Source organism: Puntigrus tetrazona, chromosome 12, assembly GCF_018831695.1.
Source record: "Puntigrus tetrazona isolate hp1 chromosome 12, ASM1883169v1, whole genome shotgun sequence".
NCBI classification, from domain to species: Eukaryota; Metazoa; Chordata; class Actinopteri; order Cypriniformes; family Cyprinidae; genus Puntigrus; species Puntigrus tetrazona.
In genome coordinates, this window is record NC_056710.1 from 16,762,229 (window position 1) to 16,787,867 (window position 25,639).

General features: G+C 37.7%; 1 protein-coding gene across 1 annotated transcript in view; it reads right to left on the reverse strand.

Annotated features, from left to right (window-relative positions):
* The window catches only part of sdk2b (sidekick cell adhesion molecule 2b), a 314,896-nt gene that overhangs the window by 76,881 nt on the left and 212,376 nt on the right, over positions 1-25,639 (reverse strand). The window contains 17 exon segments of the mRNA XM_043254231.1: positions 13,699-13,834; positions 14,406-14,476; positions 15,246-15,349; positions 15,544-15,745; positions 16,765-16,959; positions 17,809-17,907; positions 17,993-18,182; positions 18,350-18,465; positions 19,517-19,754; positions 19,835-19,985; positions 20,652-20,761; positions 20,850-20,971; positions 22,357-22,448; positions 22,450-22,546; positions 23,045-23,143; positions 23,332-23,527; positions 24,752-24,867. Of these exon segments, the coding sequence (XP_043110166.1) occupies positions 13,699-13,834; positions 14,406-14,476; positions 15,246-15,349; positions 15,544-15,745; positions 16,765-16,959; positions 17,809-17,907; positions 17,993-18,182; positions 18,350-18,465; positions 19,517-19,754; positions 19,835-19,985; positions 20,652-20,761; positions 20,850-20,971; positions 22,357-22,448; positions 22,450-22,546; positions 23,045-23,143; positions 23,332-23,527; positions 24,752-24,867 (2,334 nt within the window).

Below are 25,639 nucleotides of genomic sequence, written 5' to 3' on the forward strand. Positions count from 1 at the left end.
GTTCTTTAAAATAGTTTGACTGTTTTTAACTACTTAACTAACGCTCCATCTTTAATGTAGCCCATTCTTAAAGCATTTTTTGTATTTCATTCATTACTTATCTAGTATAATGGCACTTGTGTGTGCCCCCACCCAAAAATAGGCTTTTTACAGGGGCTTTCGCTTATTTTTATTACATCACACCCTGTCTCACGCCTGATCTCAGAAGCTAAGCAGAGTTGGGCCTAGTTAGTACTCTGGATGAGACTGCCCAGGAATACCAGGTGCTGTAAGTTCCTTGGAGTTTTTTCACTACTTATCTAATACACTGGTCTCTTAGTGTGGCCAAAGTTTGACCAGCCTCTTTGCTTTCCTCACTGCTTATTTTAATTCAATTGGTTTTAAAGTAGCTGTTCTTTAAATAGAGTTTGACTGTTTTAACTACTTAACTAATGCTCTATTCCTTAATGTAGCTCATTTGAAGCATTTTTTGCATTTCATTCAATATTTATTCAGTATAAATGGTACTTAGTGTGCCCCACCTAAAATAGCCTTTTATATAGCTAGCACGGCCATACCACCCTGTTCACGCCTGATCTGATCCTCGTCTGATCTCAGAAGCTACAGAGCTGGGCCTAGTTAGTACTTGGATGGGGAGACTGCCCAGGAATGCAGGTGCTGTAAGTTTTGAGTTTTTTCACTACTTATCTAATACACTGGCCTCAGTGTGGCTAAAGTTTGACCAGCTTCTTGCTTTCTCTACTGCTTATTTAATTCAATTGCCTTTAAAGTAGCTTTACTTTAAATAGAGTTTGAATTGTTTTTAATTACTTAACTAATGCCTCTTATCTCTTTAATGTAGCTCATCTTTAAGCATTTTTTGTATTTCATTCATTACTTATTCTAGTATAATGGCACTTAGTGTACTCACTTTAAAAATAGGGGCTTTTTGCAGCTTTCTTACGCTATACCACCCTCTGTTCACGCCAATCTCGCCTGATCTCAGAAGCTACAAGAGCTGGGCCTAGTTAGTACTCTGGATGGGAGACTACCTAGAAATACCAGGTGCTGTAAGTTTTTGAGTTTTTCACTACTTATCTAATACACTGGTTCTTAGTGTATGTAAAGTTTGACTAGCTCTTGCTTTCCCTTACTGCTTATTTAATTCAATTGCCTTTAAAGTAGCCACCTTAAACAGAGTTTGACTGTTTTAACTACTTAACTAATGCTCTTATCTTTAATGTAGCTCATTTTAAAGCATTTTTTTGTATTTCATTCATTACTTATCTAGTATAATGGCACTTAGTGTGTCCTCACCTTAAAAATAGGGCTTTTAGCAGAAGCTTTCGCTTACGCCATACCACCCTGTTCACGCCCCTGATCTGATCTCGCCTGATCTCAGGCTAAGCAGAGTTGGGCCCAGTTAGCACTTGATGGGAGACTGCTTGTGAAATACCAGGTGCTGTGTCTTGAGTTTTTTCACTACTTATCTAATACACTGGCCCTTAGTGTGGCTGTAAAGTTTGACTAGCTCTTTTGCTTTCCCTTACTGCTTATTTAATCTTAATTGTTTTTAAAGTAGCTGTTCTTTAAATAGAGTTTGACTGTTTTTAACTAATAACTAATGCCTATCTTTAATGTAGCTCATTTGAAGTATTTTTTTGTATTTCATTCATTACTTATCTAGTATAATGGCATTTGTGTGTGCCTCACCTTAAAATAGGGGCTTTTTGCAGCTTCATTACGGCCATCATACCCTGTTCACGGCTGGATCTTGATCTCGTCTGATCTCTGTAGTTAAGCAGAGTTGGGTCAGTTAGTACTTGGATGGGACTGCCCTAGAAATACCAGGCATGCAAGTTTTGAGTTTTTCACTACTATCTAATACACTTGGCCTCAGTGTGGCCAAAGTTTGACCAGCCTCTTTGCTTTCCTTACTGCCTATTTAATTCAATTGCCTTTAAAGTAGCTGTTCTTTAAAAAATAGTTTGACTGTTTTAACCATTTCTAACTAATGCTCTATCTTTAATGGTCATTTTGAAGTATTTTTTGTATTTCATTCATTATTTATCTAGTATAATGCACTTAGTGCGTCTCACCTCAAAATAGGGCTTTGCAGCAGCCGCTTTTTGATGCACATGGCCCACCCTGTTCACGCCTGATCTCAGAAGCCAAGCAGAGTTGGGCCTAGTTAGTACTTGGATGGGAGAGACTGCCCAGGGAACACTAGGTGCTGTAAGTCTTTTGAGTTTTTCTACTACTTATCTAATACACTGGCCTTTAGTGTGGCCAAAGTTTCCACCAGCCTCATATTTCTCTTACTGTCATTTAATTCAATTGCCTTTAAAGTAGCTGTTCTTTAAATAGAGTTTGACTGTTTTTAACTACTTAACTAATGCCTTATCTTTAATAGCTCATTTTACATTTTTGTATTTCATTCATTATTTATCTAGTATAATGGCACTTAGTGCCCCACCCAAAATAGGGGCTTTTTGCGGCAGCTTTCATTATGCCATCCCACTTGTTCACGCCCTGATCTCACTCTGATCTCAGAAGCTACAGAGTTGGGCCTAGTTAGTACTTGGATGTGAGACTGCCTAGGAAATACCAGGTGCTGTAAGTTTTGAGCTTTTTCACTACTTTATCCAATACACTGGCCTCAGTGGCCAAAGTTTGACCAGCTTCCTTGCTTTCCTTTACTGCTTATTTGATTCAATTGCTTTTTAAAGTAGCTGTCTTAAAACAGAGTTTGACTGTTTTTAATTCATTTAACTAATGCCTTGTATCTTTAATACGTAGCTCATTTTGTAAAGTATTTTTTTGTATTTCATTCACATTTATCTAGTATAATGGCACTTAGTGTGTCTCACCTTAAAATAGGGCTTTTTGCAGCAGCTTTGCTACGCCATACCTCCCTGTTCACGCCTGATCTCGCCTGATCTCAGAAGCTACAGAGTTGGGCCCAGTTAGTACTTCTGATGGGAGACTGCCTAGGAAATACCAGGTGCTGTAAGTTTTTGAGTTGTTTCTACTACTTATCTAATACACTGCCCTTAGTGTGGCCAAAGTTTGACCAGCCTTTGCTTTCCTTACTGCTTATTTAATTCAATTGCTCTAAAGTAGCTGTTCTTTAAATAGAGTTTGACTGTTTTTTAACTACTTAATCAATGCTCTTATCTTTAATGTAGCTCATTTTAAAGCATTTTGTATTTCATTCATTACTTATCTATATAATGGCAATTTCTAGTGTGCCTCACCTAAAAATAGGGCTTTTTGCAGCAGCTTTCGCTATGCCATCCCACCCTGTTCACTCTGATCTCGCCTGATCCTCAGAAGCTAAGCAGAGTTGGGCCTAGTTAGTACTTGATGGGAGACTGCCCAGGAGTGCCAGGTGCTGTAAGTTCTTGGAGTTTTTTCACTACTCTATCTAATACACTGGCCCCAGTGTGTGGCCAAAGTTTGACTAGCCTTTGCTTTCTCAATAAGCTTATTTAATTCAATTGTTTTAGTAGCTGTTCTTTAAACAGAGTTTGACTGTTTTTAACTACTTAACTAATGCTCTTATCTTTAATGTAGCTCATTCTGAAAGTATTTTTTTGTATTTCATTCATTACTTATCTAGTATAATTAGCAATTTAGTGTGCCTCACCTTAAAATAGGGCTTTTGCAGCAGCTTCGCTTTATGGCCATACCACTTGTTCACGCCTGATCTCATTTTGATCCAGAAGCTACAGAGTTGGGCCTAGTTAGTACTTGGATGGGAGACTGCCCTAGGAATACCAGGTGCTGTAAGTTTTGAGTTTTTCATCACTTATCTAATACACTGGCCCTTAGTGTGGCCAAAGTTTGACCAGCTCTTGGTTTCCTCATCAGTTTATTTGACTAAATTGTTTTAAAGTAGCTGTTCTTTAAACAGAGTTTGACTGTTTTTAATCACTTAAACTAATGCTCTTATCTCTTAATGTAGCTCATTTTGAAGTATTTTTTGCATTTCATTCATTACTTATCTAGTATAAATGGCAATTTAAAAAGGCCATCTAAAATAGGGCTTTTTGCAGCAGCTTCGCTACGGCCATCCCACTCCCTGTTCACGCCTGATCTCGCCTGATCTCAGAAGCTACAGAGTTGGGCCTAGTTAATACTTGGATGGACTGCCTAGAACAGGTGCTGTAAGTTTTGAGTTTTTTCACTACTTATCTAATACACTGGCCCTTAGTGTGGCCAAAGTTTGACCAGCTTCCTTGCTTTCCTTACTGCTTATTTAATTCAATTGTTTTTGTATAGCTGCTGTTTAAACAGAGTTTGACTTGTTTTTAATTCATTTAACTAATGCTCTATTCAATGTAGCTTCATTTTAAGTATTTTTTGTATTTCATTCATTACTTATCTATATAATGGCAATTCTAGTGTGCCTCACCTTAAAATAGGGGCCAGTAGCAGCTCACACGCCATACTAATTTTCAGTTCACGCCTGATCTCTGGCCTGATCTCAGAAGCTGGCGGCAGAGTTGGGCCGCAATAGTACTTTCTGGATGGAGATCGTCAGGGAATACCAGGTACTGTAAGTTTTGAGTTTTTCAACACAATCTAATACATCAGTTCTTAGTGTGGCCAAAGTTTGACCAGCCTTTTGCTTCCTTACTGCTTATTTAATTCAATTGCCTTTAAAGTAGCTGTTCTTTAAACAGAGTTTGACTGTTTTTAACTACTTTAACTAATGCCTATCTTTAATGGCTCATTTTCCAAGCATTTTGTATTTCATTCATTATTTATCTAGTATAATGGCACTTTAGTGTGCTCTCATCTTAAAAATAGGGGACTTTTGCAGCAGCTTCTCGGGCTATTTGCCATACCACCCTGTTCACGCCCTGATCTCGCCTTTGATCCTTGGTGAAGCTACAGAGCTGGGCCAGTTAGCACTCTGGATGGCAGGACTGCCTGTGAACACCAGGTGCTGTGCCTTATTTCTTCACTACTTCATTCAATACACTGGTCTCAGTGTACAAAGCTCTGACTCAGCCTTTGGCTTCTCCTCATCAGTCATTTTAATCTAACTGCCTTTAAAGTAGCTGTTCCTTTAAACAGAGTTTGACTGTTTTTAACTACTTAACTAATGCTCTTATCTTTAATGTAGCCTATTTTGGAAGTAATTTTATTTCATTCATTACTATCTAGTATAATGGCAATTTAAATTTCACCTTAAAATAGGCTTTGCAGCAGTTTTAGCTTACGCCATACTCACCCTGTTCACGCCTCGATCTCGCTCTGATCTCAAAGCTACAGAGTTGGGCCTAGTTAGTACTCTACGGGAGACTCAAATACCAGGTGCTGTAAGTTTCTGAGTTTTTCACTACTTATCTAATACACTGGCCCTAGTGTGGCCAAGTCGACAGCCTTGCTTCCTTACGTTTATTTAATTCAATTGCCTTTAAAGTAGCTGTCTTGTAAATAGAGTTTGACTGTTTTTAACTACTAACTAATGCTTATCTTTAAATGGCCTGTTTTGAAGCATTTTGTATTCATCTAACATTTATCTAGTATAATGGCACTTCAGTGCCTCACCTTAAAATAGGGCTTTGTTAGCCATTAAGTGCCATCCCACCCTGTTCATTTGATCCTAGCTTACAGAGTTGGGCCCATAGTACTTGGATGGAGACTGCCTGAGAATACCAGGTGCTGTAAGTTTTGAGTTTTTTCTAATTACTTATCTAATATAATTATTCTTAGTGTACAGCTTTGACCAGCCTTGCTTTCCTTTACTGCTTATTTAATTCAAATTGTTTTCTAAAGGGAAGCACCCTTAAACAGAGTTTGACTGTTTTTAACTACTTAATCTGGTCATTTTATCTCTTTAATGTAGCTCATTTTAAAGTATTTTTTGGGCTTCATTCATTACTTATCTAGTATAATGGCAATTTAGTGTGCCCCACTCCAAAATAGGAGGCCTTTTGCAGCAGCTGCATGGCCATACCACCTGTCTACGCCTGATCTCGTCTGATCTCAGAAGCTACAGAGTTGGGTTTAGTTAGTACTTGATGAGACTGCTCTAGGAAATACCAGGTGCTGTAAGTTTTGAGTTGTTTCACTACTTATCTACACTGGCCTCTTAGTGTGGCCAAAGTTTGACCAGCTCTCTTTGCTTTCCTTACTGCTTATTTAATCCAATTGCCTTTAAAGTAGCTGTCTTTAAACACAGAGTTTGACTGTTTTTAAATCACTAACTAATGCTCTTATCTTTAATGTAGCTCATTTTAAAGTATTTTTTTGTATTTCATTCATTACTTATCTAGTATAATGGCACTTAGTGTGCCTCTACCTAAAATAGGGGCTTTTTAGTAGCAAACATGGGCCATACCACCCTGTTCACGCCCCTTTCGATTTCGCCTGATCCCCAGAAGCTGGCGAGAGGCCTAGTTAGTACTTTCTGGATGGGAGATCAGTTTAGAAATACCAGGTGTGCTGTAAGTTTCTTGAGCTTTTTTCAATTACTTATCCAATACACTGGCCCCAGTGTATTGTGTTTGACTCAGCCTTTGCTTTCCTTACTGCTAATGAACTAATGTTTGAAGAGCTGTTCTTAAATAGAGCTGACTGTTTTTGAACTACTTAAACTAATGTGCTCTTATCTTTAATGTAGCCTATTTTAAAGTATTTTTTTGTATTTCATTCATTACTTATCTAGTATAATGGTACTTTAGTGTGTCTCACTTAAAATAGGGGCTTTTGCAGCAGCTATTTTCACGCCATACTCCTGTTCACGCCTGATCCGCCTGATCCCCTGGTAGTTACAGAGTTACCGCAGTTAGTAATTTGGATGAGACTGGTCAGGAATACCAGGTGCTGTAAGTTTTGAGTTGTTTCCACTACTTATCCTAATACATCATTCTAGTGTGGCCAAAGTTCTGACTAGCCTTTGCTTTCCTTACTGCTTATTTTAATCCAATTGTCTTTAAAGTAGCTGTTCTGTAAACAGAGTTTGACTGTTTTAAATCACTTCTAACTAATGCTCATTCCTTAATGTAGCCTATTGCCTTAAAGTATTTTTTGTATTTCATTCATTACTTATCTAGTATAATGGCAATTTAGTGTGCCTCACCTTAAAATAGGGGCTTTGGCAGCTTTCGCCATGCCATCCCACCCTGTTCACGCCTGATCTCGTCTGATCCTGTGGCTACAGAGTTGGGCCTAGTTAGTACTTCTGGATGGGAGACTGCCTAGGAGGCCAGGTGCTGTAAGTTTTGAGTTTTTCTACTACTTATCTAATACACTGGCCCTTAGTGTGGCCAAAGTTTGACCAGCCTCTTTGCTTTCCCTTACTGCTTATTTTAATTCAATTGTTTTAAAGTAGCCGTTCTTTAAACAGAGTTTGACTGTTTTAACTACTTAACTAATGCCTGATTCTAATGTAGCCCATCGAAAGCATTTTTGTATTTCATTCATTACTTATCTAGTATAATGGCAATTTAGTGTGCCCCACCTAAAATAGGGCTTGCAGCAAGCCGCATGGCCATACCCACCCTGTTCACGCCTGATCTCGCCTGATCCTGTACAAGCCAGCAGAGCTGCCCAGTTAGTACTTGACGGGGAGACTGCCTAGGAATACCAGGTAATGTAAGTTTGAGTTTTTCACTACTTATCTAATACACTGGGCCCTTTAGTGTGGCCAAAGTTTGACCAGCTCTTTGCTTTCTTACTGCTTATTTAATTAAATTGTTTTTGAAGTAGCTGTTCTTAAACAGAGTTTGACTGTTTTAATCATTTAACTAATGCCTCTTATCTTTAATGTAGCTCATTTTGAAGCATTTTTTGTATTTCATTCATTACTTATTCAGTATAATGGCAATTTAGTGTGCGCCACTAAAATAGGGGCTTTGCAGCAGCTTTCACACGGCCATCCCACTTGTTCACGCCTGATCCTTTCGCCCGATCCTGTAAGCTAAGCAGAGTTGGGCCTAGTTAATACTTGATGGAGACTGCCTAGGAATACTTGCAGCTGTAAGTTTTTGAGTTTTTTCACTACTTATCTAATACACTGGCCCTTAGTGTGGCCAGCAAGCAAAGTTTGACCAGCTCTCTTTGCTTTCCTTACTGTTTATTTAATTCAATTGCTTTTTAAAGTAGCTGTTCTTTAAACAGAGTTTGATCACTTTAACTACTTAACTAACGCTCTTATCTTTAATGTAGCCTATTTTGAAGCATTTTTTGTATTTCATTCATTACTTATCTAGTATAATGGCACTTAGTGTGCCTCACCTTAAAATAGGGGGCTTTTTGCAGAAAGAAGCTTTGCTTACGGCCATACCAATTCTGTTCACGCCCTGATCTCGCCTGGATCTTAGAAGTTACAAGAGCTGGGCCTAGTAATTTCTGGATGTGAGACTGCCTAGGAACAAGCCAGGTGCTGTGTTTTTGAGCTTTTTCTACTACTTTATCTAATACACTGGCTCCTTAGTGTGCCAAAGTTTGACTCAGCCTTTGCTTTCCCTTACTGCTTATTTAATCCAATTGCCTTTGTGCATGCTGTTCTTTAAACAGAGTTTGACTGTTTTAACTACTTAACTAATGCTCTTATCTTTAATGTAGCTCATTTTGAAGTATTTTTTGTATTCTATCTTATTACTATCTAGTATAATGGCAATTCTAGTGTGCCTCACCTAAAATAGGGGCTTTTGCAGCAGCTTTCTCACACGGCCATACTCACCCTGTTCACTCTGCACACTGGTCTCAGCTCTGATCCTCAGAAGCTACAGAGCTGGGGCCTAGTTAGTAATTTCTGGATGGGAGACTGCCTAGGAAATACCAGGTGCTGTAAGTTTCTGAGTTTTTCACTACTTATCTAATATTAATTGGCTCCTTAGTGTGGCCAAAGTTTGACTAGCTCTGCTTTCCTTACTGCTTATTTAATTCAATTGCCTTTAAAGTATAGCATGTTCTTTAAACAGAGTTTGACTGTTTAATTCATTTAACTAATGCTCTTATCTCAATGTAGTTTATTTGAAGTATTTTTTTGTATTTCATTCATTACTTATCTAGAATAATGGCAATTTAGTGCGGCTCTACCTTTAAAATAGGGCTTTTGCAGCAGTTTCATTACGGCCATACCATCCTGTTCACGCCTGATCCCGTAGCTGCTAGCAGAGTTGGGCCTAGTTAGCACTTCTGGATGTGAGACTGCCCAGGAACACTAGGTGCTGTAAGTTCTTGAGTTTTTTCACTACTTCTATCTAATACACTGGCTCTCAGTGTGGCCAAAGTTTCAATTCAGCTCTTTGCTTCTCCCTTTACTGCTTATTTAATCAATTGCCTTAAAGTAGCTGTTCTTTTAAACAGAGTTTGACTGTTTCTTTAACTACTTAACTAATGCTCTTATCTTTAATGTAGCCTATTTGAAGCATTTTTTTGTATTTCATTCATTACTTATCTAGTATAATGGTAAATTGTAGTGTGCCTCACCTAAAAATAGGGGCTTTTTGCAGTAGCTTTACACGGCCATACCACCCTTGCTCACGCTGATCTCGCCTGATCTCAGAAGCTAAGCAGAGTTGGGCCTAGTTAGTACTTCTGGATGTGAGACTGCCTAGAAATACCAGGTACAAGTTCCTTGAGTTTTTCACTACTTATCTAATACAATGGCCCCCAGTGTGGCCAAAGCCTACCAGATCTTTGTTGCTTTCCCTTACTGCTTATTTAATCTAATTTGCCTTTAAAGTAGCTGTTCTTAAAACAGAGTTTGACTGTTTAACTACTTAACTAACAAAGCTCTTATCTCTTTACTGCCGTAGCCTATCTTTGAAGTATTTTTTGTATTTCATTCAATACTTATTCAGTATAATGGCAATTTAGTGTACTTCACCTTAAAATAGGGCTTTTATAGCAGCTACACGGCCATCCCACCCTGTTCACGCCTGATCTCGCCTGATCTCAGAAGCTGCCAGAGTTGGGTCAGCTAGTACTTCTGCCGACTGCCTAGGAACACTCAGGTAGCTGTAAGTTTTGAGTTTTTCTACCATTTATTCAATACACTGTCTCTTAGTGTGGCCAAAGTTTGACCAGCTCTTTGCTTTCCTCATCGTTTCATTTTAATTCAATTGCCTTTATAGCTGTTCTTTAAAACAGAGTTTGACTGTTTTTAACTACTTAACTAATGCCTTATCTTTAATGTAGCTCATTTTAAAGTATTTTTTTGTATTTCATCCACATTTATCTATAATGGCAATTTAGTGTATTCACCCAGGCTTAGGGGCTGGCAGCAGCTACTACGGCCATACTCACCCTGTTCACGCCTGATCTCAGCTTTTCAGCATGAGCTGGGCCTAGTAGTACTCTGAGAGGACTGCCTAGAAATACCAGGTGCTGTAAGTTTTGAGTTTTTTCACTACTTATCTAATACACTGGCCCCAGTGTGCCAAAGTTTGACCAGCCTCTTTGCTTTCCCTTACTGCTTATTTAATTCAATTGCCTTGAAGTAGCTGTTCTGAAACAGAGTTTGACTGTTTTTAACTACTTAATCTAATGCTCTTATCTTTAATGAATCATTTTGAAGTATTTTTTGTATTTCATTCATTACTTATCTAGTATAATGGCACTTTGTAGTGTGCCTCACCTTAAAATAGGGGCTTTTGCAGCAGCTTTGCCACGGCCATACCACCCTGTTCACGCCTGATCTCGTCTGATCTCAGAAGCTAAGCAGAGTTACCTAGTTAGTACTTGATGGGAGACTGCCTAGAAATACCAAGGCGCTGTAAATTCTTGAGTTTTTTTCACTACTTATCTAATACACTGGCCCTTATGTGGCAAAAGTTTGACCAGCTCTCTTTGCTTTCCCTTTACTGCTTATTTAATTCAATTGTTTTATAGCTGTTCTTTAAATAGAGTTTGACTGTTTAACTACTTAACTTATGCTCTTATCTTTAATGTAGCCCATTCTTGAAGCATTTTTGTATTTCATTCATTACTTATCTAGTATAATGGCAATTTAGTGTGCTCTCACCTTAAAATAGGGCTTTTTGCAGCAGCCATTATGCCATACTCCACCCTTGTTCACGCCTGATCCGCCTGATCCTGTAGGGCTTTTGCCAGAGCTGGGCCTAGTTAGTAATTTCTGATGTGAGACTGCCTAGGAACACCAGGTGCCAAAGTTTCCTTGGTGCCTTTTTTTCTACCATCTATCTAACACACTGGCTCCCAGGCAAAAGTTTGACCAGCCTTTGCTTTCCCTTACTGCTTATTTCAATTCAATTGCCTTTAAAGTAGCTTTTGTTCTTAAAACAGAGTTTGACTGTTTTTAACTACTTAACTAATGCTCATCTTTAATGTAGCCTATTTTATGATTTTTTTGTATTTCATTCATTACTTATCTAGTATAATATACCCAGTGCAGGCCCTCCTCACCTTAAAATAGGGCTTTTTGCAGAAGCTGCCATGCCATACCACCCTGTTCACGCCTGATCTCGTCTGATCCTGTAGCTGGCGAGAGCTGGGGCCTAGTTAGTACTTGGATGGGAGACTGCCTATAGGAATACCAGGTGCCAAGTTTTGAGTTTTTCACTACTTATCTAAATACACTGGCCTCAGTGTGGCCAAAGCTCTGACCAGCTGCCTATTTCTCTCCTCATCAGCTTTATTTAATTCAATTGCCTTTAAAGTAGCTGTTCTTAAACAGAGCCTGACTGTTTTCAATTCACTTAACTAATGCTCTATCTTTAATGTGTAGCTCATTTTGAAGTATTTTTTGTATCATTCATTACTTATCTAGTATAATGGCACTTATGTGCTCTACCTTAAAATAGGGCTTTTGCAGCAATCTTCGCTTACGGCCATACCACCCTGTTCACGCCCTGATCTCGCCTCTGATCTCAGAAGCTAAGCAGAGTTGGGCCTAGTTAGTACTTGGATGAGACTGCCTAGGAATACCAGGTACAAAGTCTTGAGTTTTTCACTACTTCTATCTAATAACACATCATTCAGTGTGCCAAAGTTTGACCAGCCTTTATTTCTCACGCTTATTTATTTCAATTGCCTTGAAGTAGCTGTTCTTTAAACAGAGTTTGACTGTTTTTAACTACTTAACTAATGCTCTTATCTTTAATGTAGCTCATTTTGAAGCATTTTTTGTATTTCATTCATTACTTATCTAGTATAAATGGCACTTGCGTGCCTCACCCAAAATAGGGCTTTTGCAGCTTTTGCTTACGGGCTATACCACTCCTGTTCATGCCTGATCTCACCTGATCCTCAGCTTTCACAGGAGTTGGGCCTAGTTAGTCCTTGGATGGGAGATCGCCCAGGAATACCATGAATATCTCCATTCTGAGTCTCCAGCGGAGGCGGGTCCCATTACATCAAACTGTGTGGCAGAATGATTGATGACTACGTTCTGAGGCGGGGCAGTGGAACTGTGAGGGAAAGTCAATGGTGTAGTTTGCTCCTTTCTTTTGTTTCTAAGCTAAGAAAAACTTTCTAAAGATGAAAAAGTTTTTTTACCTGCTTCACCAACAAAGACTTCCTGTGGTGAGCTAGTGGGTCCCTCACCAACAGCATTATAGACGCTCATCCTGATTTCATAGCGCTTGTGTTTGGTAAGATCTACAGAAATCAGACAAACAATGTGATTCGCTTTCTAGTAACTGTTTAAATTTCTCAACCATCTTTGTTTCATTAAATTGACTCAGACGTTCTCTGAAAACTGTGTCAGCCCCTATCCTGAAAGATAAGTCAGTCTGCTTATCTGAACTCAATTTACACGCTGCTCTTCCAGCAGAGATCAACAGAGGAGAGAAACCAGATCCAGCTCAGAAATTCATTACCACTCTAGACGTGAGGTGAGAACAGGACCGGCTGACGGCAGCCAGCCTAAACATCTAGACTGCATATTCTCAACCCATAAGTAAGACTTGACATGTACTGGATTAGACACAATCATACATCATCTTTATGGACTGGACAAGAGAAAGAACAGGAAGTGACTTACTGTCCAGCTCATACTGAGTGAGGGAGGGGTCGCTGAGGTTCCGTATATACTGTATGGAGCTGCAGAAGAGGAAGTGGAGGACGAGGAGAACAAAGATATGATAAAAAAGATATGATCAGAAAAAATTAGAAGATGAGTCAGAAACTAGCTTAAAATGTTAAAATAGCTAAAGCTGCATATACAATTATGCTTGGTTTACAAAAATAATACATTTGAACTAACAGGCAATTGATGAAAATATTTAATGTTTGTATAAATATTATATTTTTAACTTTGATTAATATTAATATCGATTAACTGATTAATAAAAAAAAAAAAAAAAATACATTTATTTTTTGACTAATTGTGATTGTTTGAAAGCACTAGTTAACATAAAAATATTAGAGAGAGATATTAGCCTAAATATAAAAATAATCTTTATATTAAATAGAAAAATTATGTTTAATCTACTAAAATTATACTTTTTCAAGCCATTAATGAATATATTGATACACATTAATGATAATATAAATTAACTGATAATTTTTGTTGGAACTTTTCATTTTTATATACACACACACACACACACACATATATATATATATATATATATATATATATATATATATATATATATATATATATATATATATATATATATATATATATATATATATATATAAATCACAAAAATGTTAGGTACTAAAAAACTGATGTGTACTTTATTTTTCGAATCTGGTTTATAGGGCACAGCTAGTGATATTTCTTACACGTTAGTTCCGCCCAGCTGGTTGAAGGGCTGCTAATGGCATGAGCGCTGTAACTTCGGAGCCGATCATAAAGCAACTCCCGATATCGGATTCGGAATCCCAGTAGTATCCCATTAATCTTCTCTTCAGCAGGAGGCTAAGGACGACAGGACATGCTGAGCAAATGTCACCACACATAATCAACAGTGTCATTAAAGGTGTAATTGGAATATCTTTGCCACTAGAGTCAGCAAACAGAACCGCTCCTTCTGCTATTGGATAGAAAAAAAGACTTAAAACCCCTTCAAGCTTTTGCCATTTGATTTGTGTCTAGGGTTGAGTCACATTGAGTACATGTAATTACAGGTTGTATAAACATGCACGTTGCTAACAGCCGAAGGAAAGACATCTTTACTCTGGATAAACCAGACTTTTGCTAATTCTAAGATCGAATTTAATAAGCAAATTAGAAAAATCCCCGCAGTAAAGCATGAATGAACTAGTTCTGGGGGAGGAACCGGTTCGCTCACCTTTTTATCTGAACAAATACAAATGTGAACCAAAGGCCCGTGGCTTTTAAAACCAGCCCTCTTTGAAATTGTAATCCAGGGTGACTTAGATGATATGTGTTTAAGGCACAAACTATGCCCTCCTGCTCTGTTATTACAAACTGCTGATGGAAAAGAACGGCTGGTGCAGCTGTAAGTGAAAAGTCCCTTCCCATTTACCTGCCAGCAAATCAGCACAGAGGTCGTTGTGTGTGGCGTGACGGTCAGGATTGTGGGAGATTCATCTGGAGCTGAAGAGAGAGAGAAAATGCACTTAAACAGAGAGGAGAGAAAAGATAATTGTGTACCTGGCATCCCCGTGAATGTTTTGCTGCATCAGCTACAATATCTTACGCTACATAAACATGCCAAGCATGTCTCACAGCCTGATTTGTTGTGTTGGGTTTTAAACGGGCATTATGCACGGCCCGTCTCACTTCACTAAAGCTGTTTCACAGCAACCAGAGATACTGTATTACCTCACTTATTCTACTGTCTCCAGTCATGACATCATCGCTGGAACACAATAGCATCACCTGGATTCACAATAAGTGCTTGGCTGCTATCACGACTGTAAAGCCAAGTTCTCGTAATACAGACAGAACAGCATCTATGTGCTGCATAATGGACAATTCATGAGATGCACATCGCACACAGAATGCCTCGGTTTTATATATTCACAGAAAAATAGAAGACGGGTTTAGTAAAACTGGCCCATAAGACGCTGACTTCAATGTTGGTCATAACAACTCTGCTGAAAAAGGCAGTTTTAAGCAGCCTGCTGCAAGCTGGTTCTCCCAACCTTTTAGATGGGTTTGGGTCACTTGTCGGTTGGTTAGGCTGAAATACCAGCTGTCTGACCAACTAAAGACTAACATTTGAATTGCTTATGAAGCCTTACAGGGTTTTGAAACAAAGTGTGCAAATTTGTGGCAATGGGCAAGAGATATCGGCTTAATACAACTTTGATAAAGAGTACAAAAGAAGCAGAATGAAGAGGAAAGGATTAAATGTTCTAACCATCCTGTAGTGTTGTAATGGCTTCACTCTCTTCACTATAGTCACTGTCTCCGATATCATTAGTGGCCTTCACTCTGAACTGATAGGAGGTGAAAGGCTTCAGTCTGAAATAAAAATCACACACACAAGTCAAAACACAGGCCGCTGCTCAGAATATGCATTGCGTAAAGCCAGTATAAAGTTACACTGACTAACAAAGTAACGTCACTTGTTGATGGAAAATCTAGTACTGTGACTTTATGCATGAAGGACTTTTGAATCAGATCGCGCAGAGCCTCCCAGCAGGTGTCTTTTGTACCTGTCAACAATGTAGGAGCTGGACTCGTGGCTAACGGACGCAGAATGAACCGTCCAGTTCTTCTCAGGCAGCTCTCTGACCTGAACCGTGTAGTACCGGACCGGAGATAAACCGTCGCTGCCGGGTTCCCACGACAGCAGCACACTGCGCGCCTGGACGTTTTCCTGAGGGACTGTGGGGCGGCTGGTGGGTTGAGGCCGAGCTGGGGGTCAAAGGTCAAGCATAAGCACACTTCAAAACTTAAAGCCAATAATCAAACACATTCCTATCATTCCGCTTGTTTAACGTCAATCCTGAACAGTTTATATAAACAATTCACAGAAGCGAAATATTTAAACTAATGCTGTCAAACAATTAATCGCGATAAAAGTTTTTGTTTGCATAATATATGTGTATATTTATTATGTATATAAAAATGCACACACATGCATGTATATGTTTAAGAAAAATACATTTCTTTCAAATCTTTGTCCATACAATTATTATTAGTACGTGTTTGTCACTTACCTTAATACTAGCAAATTGCAATTGAAATAGCTTCTATTTAGTTTGATATAATGAAACTAATTTAGTAGAACTACTTTTATTCAGCAGTTTTAATGCAGCAGACTACTTCTTCAAATAGAAACTTAATTGTGTAACTACTTTAAATTATGAGCAACTTGTAGCTTGGAAAGCTAGCTTTAAATTATCATCCCAACCCTGGTTTTATGTATGCAGTCATACAATATTATCACTGTTTCACTGTACACTTATAACTCTTCAGAACACGGTTGACATTTAAAAAAAATACATTTGATTACGGAGACTCTCATATTACATTATATACGAACACATTACAATTCAGGATCTCTACGGTGGATCGGTGAACTGCATAAATAATCTGAAGTCTGATTATAATGCTTTGTAAGAAGAATGTGCGTTTGCTTGAGTGGAAGTCAGTGCAGCAAAACTTCTGCCAGGAGTCTCAAACCACACCAAAGCGGGTCTGGTTAAAAGGGATTGATTTGTTTTGGACTTGACCTCAGCAGACCGTAGACATCTCCGTTCAGAGACGTGAACACACAAACATGCACTTTAGATCTGATTACATGAACCCGTGAAAGCATAATCATATGGAAAGGGATGTTTGCCTGTTAATTTGAACTAATTTCTTGCTTAATATCACACACCGCTCAGTTTGAGCTTGTCTTGCTGATGTGTGGCAATAATATGCATTACCTCTCTTTTCTGTGGTGACCACTAAAGCCTCCGCTGCCTCTCCCCATCCTTTGCGTGTCTGTGCTCTGATACGAAACACATACACGGATTCCGGCCTCAGTCCGGTGACGGTATACTGCCGCGCGCTGGAGTTCAAGACGTCAAATGTGGCTGTGTTGCTATTGGTGGAGTTCAGGCGGTATGTGATCTGATAGGCTGGAGAGGGAACCGATGACATCACAGAGATCAGGACAGGATAAACTGTGCATTTCCTTGCATGCAATTGAGGAAATGTAACGCATTTGGCTTTGTTTCTTGATTAGAGGAAACACAAGCTAATGAACAAAAGAAAAACAAATGCGATTTAGTTTACAATGGGGATGCTTTTTTTTTGCTTGGAGTCGGTATGATTGTTTTTAAAGGAAGGAATACTTTTAATCAGAAATTAATTTAAAATATGAATATTTATCTTTAAAATAAATGCTGTTCTTTTGAACTTTCAATTGATCAAATTATTATAAAAACATTTTACAGTTTCCAAAAAAATATTAAGCAGCACATCAGTTTTTCAAACTGATAATAATGAGAAATCTCTTCATATTAAGATTAATTTCAGAAAAATCACAGACGGGACAGTCAAGACTGGGGTAATGAAAAAGAGAAAATTTTAGCTTTGCTATCACAGTAATCAACAACTTTTTTTAGATGTATTTTTAAATGGTTATAATATTTCACAGTTCACTGCTTTAGTGATAAATGCAGCACTAGTAAACATACAGTAACAGAAAATGAAAAATCTGACCAACTTTGAAAAGTAGTGTAAACATGGTTGAAACATAGGATAAACTATTTTAATGTGATACTCTGTGTTAATACATGTTTATGTATATTTGCATACACATGCATGATCCATTAACAGTCACTGTTGAAAGTATTAAGGGATGTTTCATCTCTTGATGGTAAAAAAACAAGCATGCATACAAGCATAAACAAGCAAGCATGCAAGTATAAACACAAGAAGAAAGAAATGCATGCACGCAGAAACAAGCAAACAAACTCTTGTACCCAGTATGATGCCGTTGGGCTGGGAAGGTGGCTGCCAGATGAGTCTGACCGAGGTGGTCCGGACTTCAGGAAAAAGAATGACTACAGGTGGTCCGGGCACTGAAAACAAGAATATTAACTTGTAAACACACATGTGATTAATTAATAAAGCAACTGTTTGTTTGTCATATACGGCAATGCCCACCATCATCAAGGGTTCGCTCCAGGATTGATGGAGTGCTGGGTCGGCCGTCTCCGATGCGGGTGAAAGCGAGCACCTGGATCTCATACAAAACGTACTTTCCCAGTCCGGTCAGCTGAACACTGTGGCTGGCGTTTCCTTCCACCGTCCAGAACTGAAGAGGAGAGTCCGAATCCTTCTCTTTATAAACCACCTGAAAACAAAAAGAGAGGTGTAACTTATTTTGCATCACAGAAATAATCTATTCTTCTAAATGTGTAAGACATACGCTATTGACTTTCAAATGTAGTCATTTAATTTGTCATTTTTGTAGCTTAGTTTTAATGAATGGTGCTTTTCACTTAAATAGCGATTCCAGACCTTGTAGCCCAAGATGAGTCCATTCCGGTCGGGTTCGGGAACTTCAAACCAGCGGACCAGAATGCTGCTGGAGGTGGTGGCAAACGCAGAAACATTCGTAGGGCCACAAGAGGGGACTGCATTAAAAAAGAGATGACAGAATTTTAGTTTTTGGGTGAACTATTCCTTTAAAGGGGTTGAAATATGTGCTTCATGTCTATATGTGTGTGCGTGTGTCGGGGGAGGATTAAGTGTGTGCTGATATCCGGACACATATCACAAAAGCAGTGAAGCCTTAAAGACACTAGTTTTGACCATTATTGGGGGAGTAACACAGAGAATCACTCTCCGGCACAAATCCCCGAACACAAAGTGGCATGATTGCGGCAATCTGATTGGCTGAAGAAAAACAGGGGAGACATGTGTACAGCCTCATGTGTTACCAATTTCCTCAACACCTACTTATTAATCCCAAACCCATTTCACCGAATTCTGGTAACCATGGAGAACAAGCTGAGCAGAAGAAGAAAAACAGGTGATCCAGGGGAAGTGTGTTTCCGTCTCTTTTTATGGCATAGATGAAAAGGCTTGCATATATGTGCAGATCTGTGCCCATTTAAGCTTGTTTAAACAGGAAATCCTTTGCCCACATACTATATATGATGTATGATTTAAGTCATGCATTAAAAGCAACATATATGATCAAAGAAAAGTTTTCCATTCCATATTATAAAATGGACAGTTGCTGAAAAATCAGTTTGAAGCAATATAAAAATACATTATATATATATATATATATATATATATATATATATATATATATATATATATATATATATATATATATTTTAAATTTTAATTATTATATTTATGTTATAGTTATTTATATTACTTCAGCTTACACTACTTCTACAAATTTTATGTCTAATACTTTAATTACTGAACTCTGTAACTTGTGCAAGTGTTTGCAATGTATTATTTTATTATTTCTTATCTTGATACAAAACATGACTAATTTAAAAAAATGTAATTATTATTTAAATGTCCTTTAATGCAGAAAAGATAGTAAAGAAGTCCTGCTCAGTAAATATTACACGTATAAAGGTAAATGTAAAATGTGTAAAATGTAAAATAAATAAATAAATAATAAAATAAATAATAATGAAAATATATATTGGTTTGCCTTACCAGACTCTCTGGTTCTTCCTCGTACAGGTTGACTCCAGGGTCCAGCTCCAATGCCGTTGATGGCCTGAACTCTGACCTCATACTCCGTCCACTCCTCCAGGTCCTCGATGGTGAACTCTCTCTCCAGGCGATCTGCAATGATGTGCAGCAGGGCTTTGGATTGTGCTCCGGTCCTGCTGTACTGCACACGGTAACCCACCGAATCTGGGTTTCCGTTGTACTCCCATTCAGGAAGAGGCTGATCAACAGGTGAAAAAGAGAGAGATTGAGTTTGTGCCACACATTGTACGTGTGTATTGTTTTGAGAGTAGAACATACCACCCATCTGAGCCATAGGCTGGTTTCGCTGGCCGTCCGCAGGGTAACATTTGCAGGAGCCATATCAGGAGGAGCCTGCAGGGTCTGGATCTTTCTGGAAGGCTGGCTCGGTGGACTGGTGCCCACTATGTTCACCTGACGCATACGGAACCTGAAAATCCCATTAGATGCTTATTATAATGGCCTGCTTTACATTAACATCCATCTAAGGTGATCTAATCATAAGCAGCATTATTATTGTTAACTAAAACTGAATTTAAAACTATCACAAATAATGTTCAGTAATAGGAATAAAGATGGTATAAAATATCAAATCTAAAAATAAATTAAAATATTTTTAATAAAATATTCAAAATAAATTTGAATACAATTTACATGTAAAACATTTTAAATAGTTGTTTTTTCCCCATCTAATATATTTAATTTTAACATTATTTCAATGAACTGGAATAAATTTTATAATTATTATTATTTTTAAATATTATTCATACAGTTTAATATGAAGCAACTATATAAAAATCTAGACAGAAATATATAAAATAATAATATAAAAATACAAAATTATCTATAAAATAAAATAAACATTTATTTATTATAAATATTAATAAATACTATAAAAGTACATAATAATATTTTTTTAAAGGGTAAAGCGAGAACAATTACAAAATGTAACAAGTACTCAAATGTGTCTCGTATAACCTCTTATGATTTGATTCCAAGTAGACATGTCAGACAAGAACTAACTCTTCTTTCACATCTTTTTGAGGCCTTATTTGATAATATATGCATGTAAATACTAAATAAATGTATGTGTCACCTATAAAAGGTGTAGGGGTTGAGGCCGGAGACCTCCAGAGAGCGAGCATCAGGCTCGTTGGCCAGCTGATGGACCATCACCCAGTCCTCATTCTCTCCAATCACACCCACCTGAGAGATATCCAAGCAAAGAGAGGTTCATTCAAAGATCAGATCAACGATGCTAAAACTTCACCCTCGTGAATAAAGAGTGACTCACCTGGGCCTCCACCTGCCAACGAGAAATCGAGGTCTTGCCATCGTATCCTGGCTTGAACTGCAAGGTTACTGATCGAGGGCCAATGTTCGAGATGGCCAAGTTTGTGGGAGGACCAGGAAGCTCTGAATTGGGAGAGAGAAAAGTGTTTTAATTTACGAAACATTTTTTTTGCTTTATTTAACCCTAAATATAATCAGGCAATAAATCGTGAGTAAAACAGATTGTTACAGGAACCACTGATTAAATTAATTATTTGTGAAATGTTTGGCTGCGTTATGGCTCCCCCTTTTGGTAAAATGAGACTTTGTATACAGAGAATTAATGAATGATCATTCTTACCTGGGAAAGTATCTTATCACTTCAGGAATTAACTTTTTTCTTTCTTTTTTTTTTTTAGCAGAGGTGAATGTGGTTGAATGTGGCATCTGCCTATACGTATCTATGGATGTTAGCGTGCAACCATAGCAAGCAGATCTATACTTTAAAGTGCCCCTATTATTATGAAAGGTTGATATTTTGGTTTTGGAAGTCTCAGACAACATGTTGATACGCATGCGAGGTTAAAAATCAAGTTCATTGTCTTATGATATGCAGTTTTGTCTCTTATTTGTACAGTGATTTTTCCAAACCCCTCTGGTTATTGATCTATTTCATTTAAAGCAGTGTTTTTCAGCTTTAAGCACCACACAAGCGCCACCTATAGGCAAAGAATAAATTTGCATTGTCATTGAGACCAACACAAAAAGATCAACACTCGACTCTTTCTTTTCAGAGACAATACTTTTATATACAGTGCACTTAAACATTTAAAACTTTGCAGGATGTTTTTATTTACTTTGAAAGTGTTACAGACTGCATTAAAGGTCATTTTCAAAAATCCATAGTAGTGGCACTTTAAAAAACGTTTCAATGTCTGTGTGAGAGGCTGAAATGAACGAGAACTTTGGTATAAATCATTCCACACTTACAGCTGTTACCCAGCTTATTATGAGAAGATGAAATATGCCACCAATAAAACACTGCGGGAATGTCACGAAAGCAGCGGGCTCTGCATAACTTTGGGTAATAATGGTAACATGGTACGACACTATGACCGTTCAGGATTCATACATCTTTAAACGTCTACGTCTACATTTAAACGTGTGAGACTCGTATAAGGTTTGAGTCTGGAAGCCATAGACGGTCTAATGAAGCAATAAAGGAGAAACGATCTCTGTCGTGGGAGTCGTAATCGTGAACTCCTCCTGTCAGTTATTCTGCGGCTCTGGGCTGCATGTGTTGGTGCTGCATAGACGCAATAACGAGGGCTCGGATGTTTAACTTTACAACCCTCTGTAGTGCTTTTAATGGGAGCTCTAAAACCAGTGGTGGTCTAAAGCTGGTTCAGGGGAACTCATGGAAAGAATATGTTGTTTTCTCTTCCCCTAATAGACCTTGTTTAGCCTTTCTGGTCGGATTTTAATGTGCCGTTACTGTTTTGACTGATTTGTGCACGCGTGTGCTTTACCTGGTGGTACTCCTGAAGAGATGGTTGAAGATGACAGCTGACCCTGACCCTTGGAGGTCATTCCAGCCACCTCAATGGTGTAGGTGGTGAGCGGTCAGTCCAGTGACTCTGTATTCCAGAGTAACATTAGGCAGGTAGTGTGTAACCCGTGTGTTTGTACGGTTGTACTCCTCCCATGATATACGATACCCTAGGAAACAAATATGAAATATTTTACATTATTAAACTAGATTATAATAGGAATTGTATGAAAGTAAACATAAACTGACAAAATACTGTCTATTAATTTCAAAATTAAACGAACGTTCTAGTCAATGAAGGAGTTAATTTTTTTATATTTTGGAATAATTATTTAGAATGACTAAATAGAATGATATACTGTATATTGCAAAATTTGTATATTAATTTCAGAGAAATAAATTAGGGTGTAATTGAATCACACACACACACATATTAATTTTAAATGTTTCATATTAAATAAAATGTTTTGCAAGCTAAATATTATTTAAGCTAATATTATCCAGATTTAATATTTGCAAGTTAAATATTAAACATTTCATATTATATATAAAATTAAAACATGGTGTTTAAATACTTTAAAAGGTTTTCTAAAAACAAAGGAAAAAAAAGTATCGGGTATGAGCATCAATTGCAATTTCTGGAATAGAAATGTTTGTTAATAACTCACCAGTCAGGACACCGTTCTTCTCATTGGGCTCTCTCCAGCTGACTTTGAGAGACGTGTCTAGAATCTCAGTGAAGCTCAGGTGACCCACAGCACCAGGGGCTGAAAATACACGCCAGAGATCAGACTGTTAGACCTTCACAGGTACAGTATTCCTAGAGATATGAGTGTGACTTCAATTAAAACCAGGATCAGAGGTCATCCTGCTTCCACCGGTTCTTGAAATCGAAAGAACATCAAAAAAACAACATGTAAAGTGTGAATGTGTGTGTGCTGGAACAGGAACTCACTGTCTTCATGAGTGCGCAGACGTCGAGGAGGACTGCGAGGACCGTCTCCTGGTGTGGTGAAGCAGAGCACAGAAGTGAAGTACTCAGAAAACTTCTTCAAGCCGGCGATGTGGCCCACATGAACGCTGTCCTGGAAGTTCGGCCGAACCGTCACTATTGTCATCTCATCTTCCTTTCCTGGCTCCCATGCTAACAGCTAAAAAGAGCAAGAGATGAATAAATCATCCAGTTTATAATACTTATTTACTTGGACTCTTTCTTTCTTTACTTTTTATGTTAATATCATTAATTATTATCTTCTTTCCTCCTTGTTTGAAATATTGTCAATTCCTAATGCTGTATCCATGGAAAAGAGCTTGTTTTTCTTTTAAAGCTTTTTTTAGGCCATTTTTGATGCATGGGTCACAATATTAAAGTAAAACAATAGTCTGCTTAATATCTTCAAACACTTTATTTTGATGTCTCCACAACATACTACATAGAGACTATCAGAAATTTTGCTAATTAACCCTAAACCCTCAGAGGAGAGTTCTCAAAGTTGAATGTTAGGGTTAACATTCAACTTTGAGAGTTAGTAGACACGTAGTTACAAATGAATAAGAATTGTAGTTGACATGCAGCTACAAAGTTACTTATAGTTAGTAGAATGTGTAAAGTGGACTATCAAAATAAAGTCTAAAAAGGAAAAAAAAACTAATACATAAATAAAAATGAGTATATACATATATAAATCAATCAATAAAGAAAGAAAACAGTCTAAGTATGACATGTTCCATAACCTTGATGCTGACATACATTTTGTAGGCATGCTTGTGCCAATGCTTCATTTGCATAATGGTGTTGAAATAACACTGTCAGAGCGCTAGATTTATTCTAAGTAAATTCTCCACTGAGAATGGCTGAACGGTCACAGATTTCCTCCCTTTTCCCAATACTATTGTGGATTATTTGGCATTTCAAAGTTTATAGACACTTGAAACTCTCCTCTGAGGGCACTAAAGAGGGAATGAGAGTTATAAGATTGTTCTCCAACGAGTCCACGGAGAGAAGAAAAAGACTTCCGACAAATATTCTCTCCAATCCCAGCTGTTGTTGTCTGGGATCGAGCCGAAACCTGGCTAATAAGCAATTAAGACTAATGTGTCCGGCTCACTGTCTCCATTTTGTAATTGTCCTAAACAATTTTTTCCCGCAGACAGTCTGGCTATAAAGTAGCAGAGTGACAAGAGGATCAATTCTGGTTCTCTCAGCAAAAACGAAAACAAAGGACTGAGCGCATAAGAGCTAAAAGAGACCTTTGGCTACCCTCGCATTAAATCTCATCAACAAACTCAAAAACCTAAAAATAAAAGCTGCATTTATTGCATTTTCAGCAGTTCGGGTCTGAGTGCAGATTTATTCTCATTCCTTTAGCGTTTACCTTGTAGCCCTGGTTAATGCCGTTGATGAACTGCGGGTTCGGGGCTGTCCAGGTGAAGCGGATTGTGGTGGAGTTGACGGGTTCTGCTTTCACATTGCCTGGAGCGATGGTGGGAACTGGTTGACAGGTAAAATGGAAAATGGAAGACAGAGACGAAAACAAATGAGCGTTCTTTTTCTGGTAACACAATTCAGCTGCTATACCCCAGAAAACCGATGGAGAAGATTCATTCTGTCTGACTTCACAAATTATGGATGGCACCCAGCAGCATCTTCATAACTAAGCAGCGTTATATTAAAGGAATAATTACTCAACTACGCCTCATATTGTTCCAAAAAACATACATTGTCATATTTCATGGGGATTTTTGAAAGACTTTTTACAATGCTCTTTACTCGACATCAGGTCACAGAGACCTCAAACTTTGATTTTCACTAAATAACAATAAAAATGTTGATATTCTACACAAAACAATTTCATAACATTGAATTTAACGCACAGGTTGCAGTACTTTTATGTCCTTTTGAAATCAACATTTCATGGAAAGGACCTAAGAGAAGAGTTTTGCAGAAATAATAAATTTGTGGAAAAAAAATACCTTACCTTATACCTTAAAAAGTAATATAAAAAGTTAATAATAAAGTAAAACCAATAATATTGCAAAACTTTATCCCTATTATTTTTTATTCCTTTATTTTTATCTCTTATCCCTAGTATTACTTTTATCCATCAATAATAAAGTCAAACAAATAATATTGCAAAACCTTGCATAATTTTAAAATATAGGTCTTGTATTTCAATATATAATAATTTATTTCTGTGAGCCATTTTTTTCCAGATTTTTTTTTCAGCCATTTTTTTATTTGTAATTTATTAATACGATCTGGT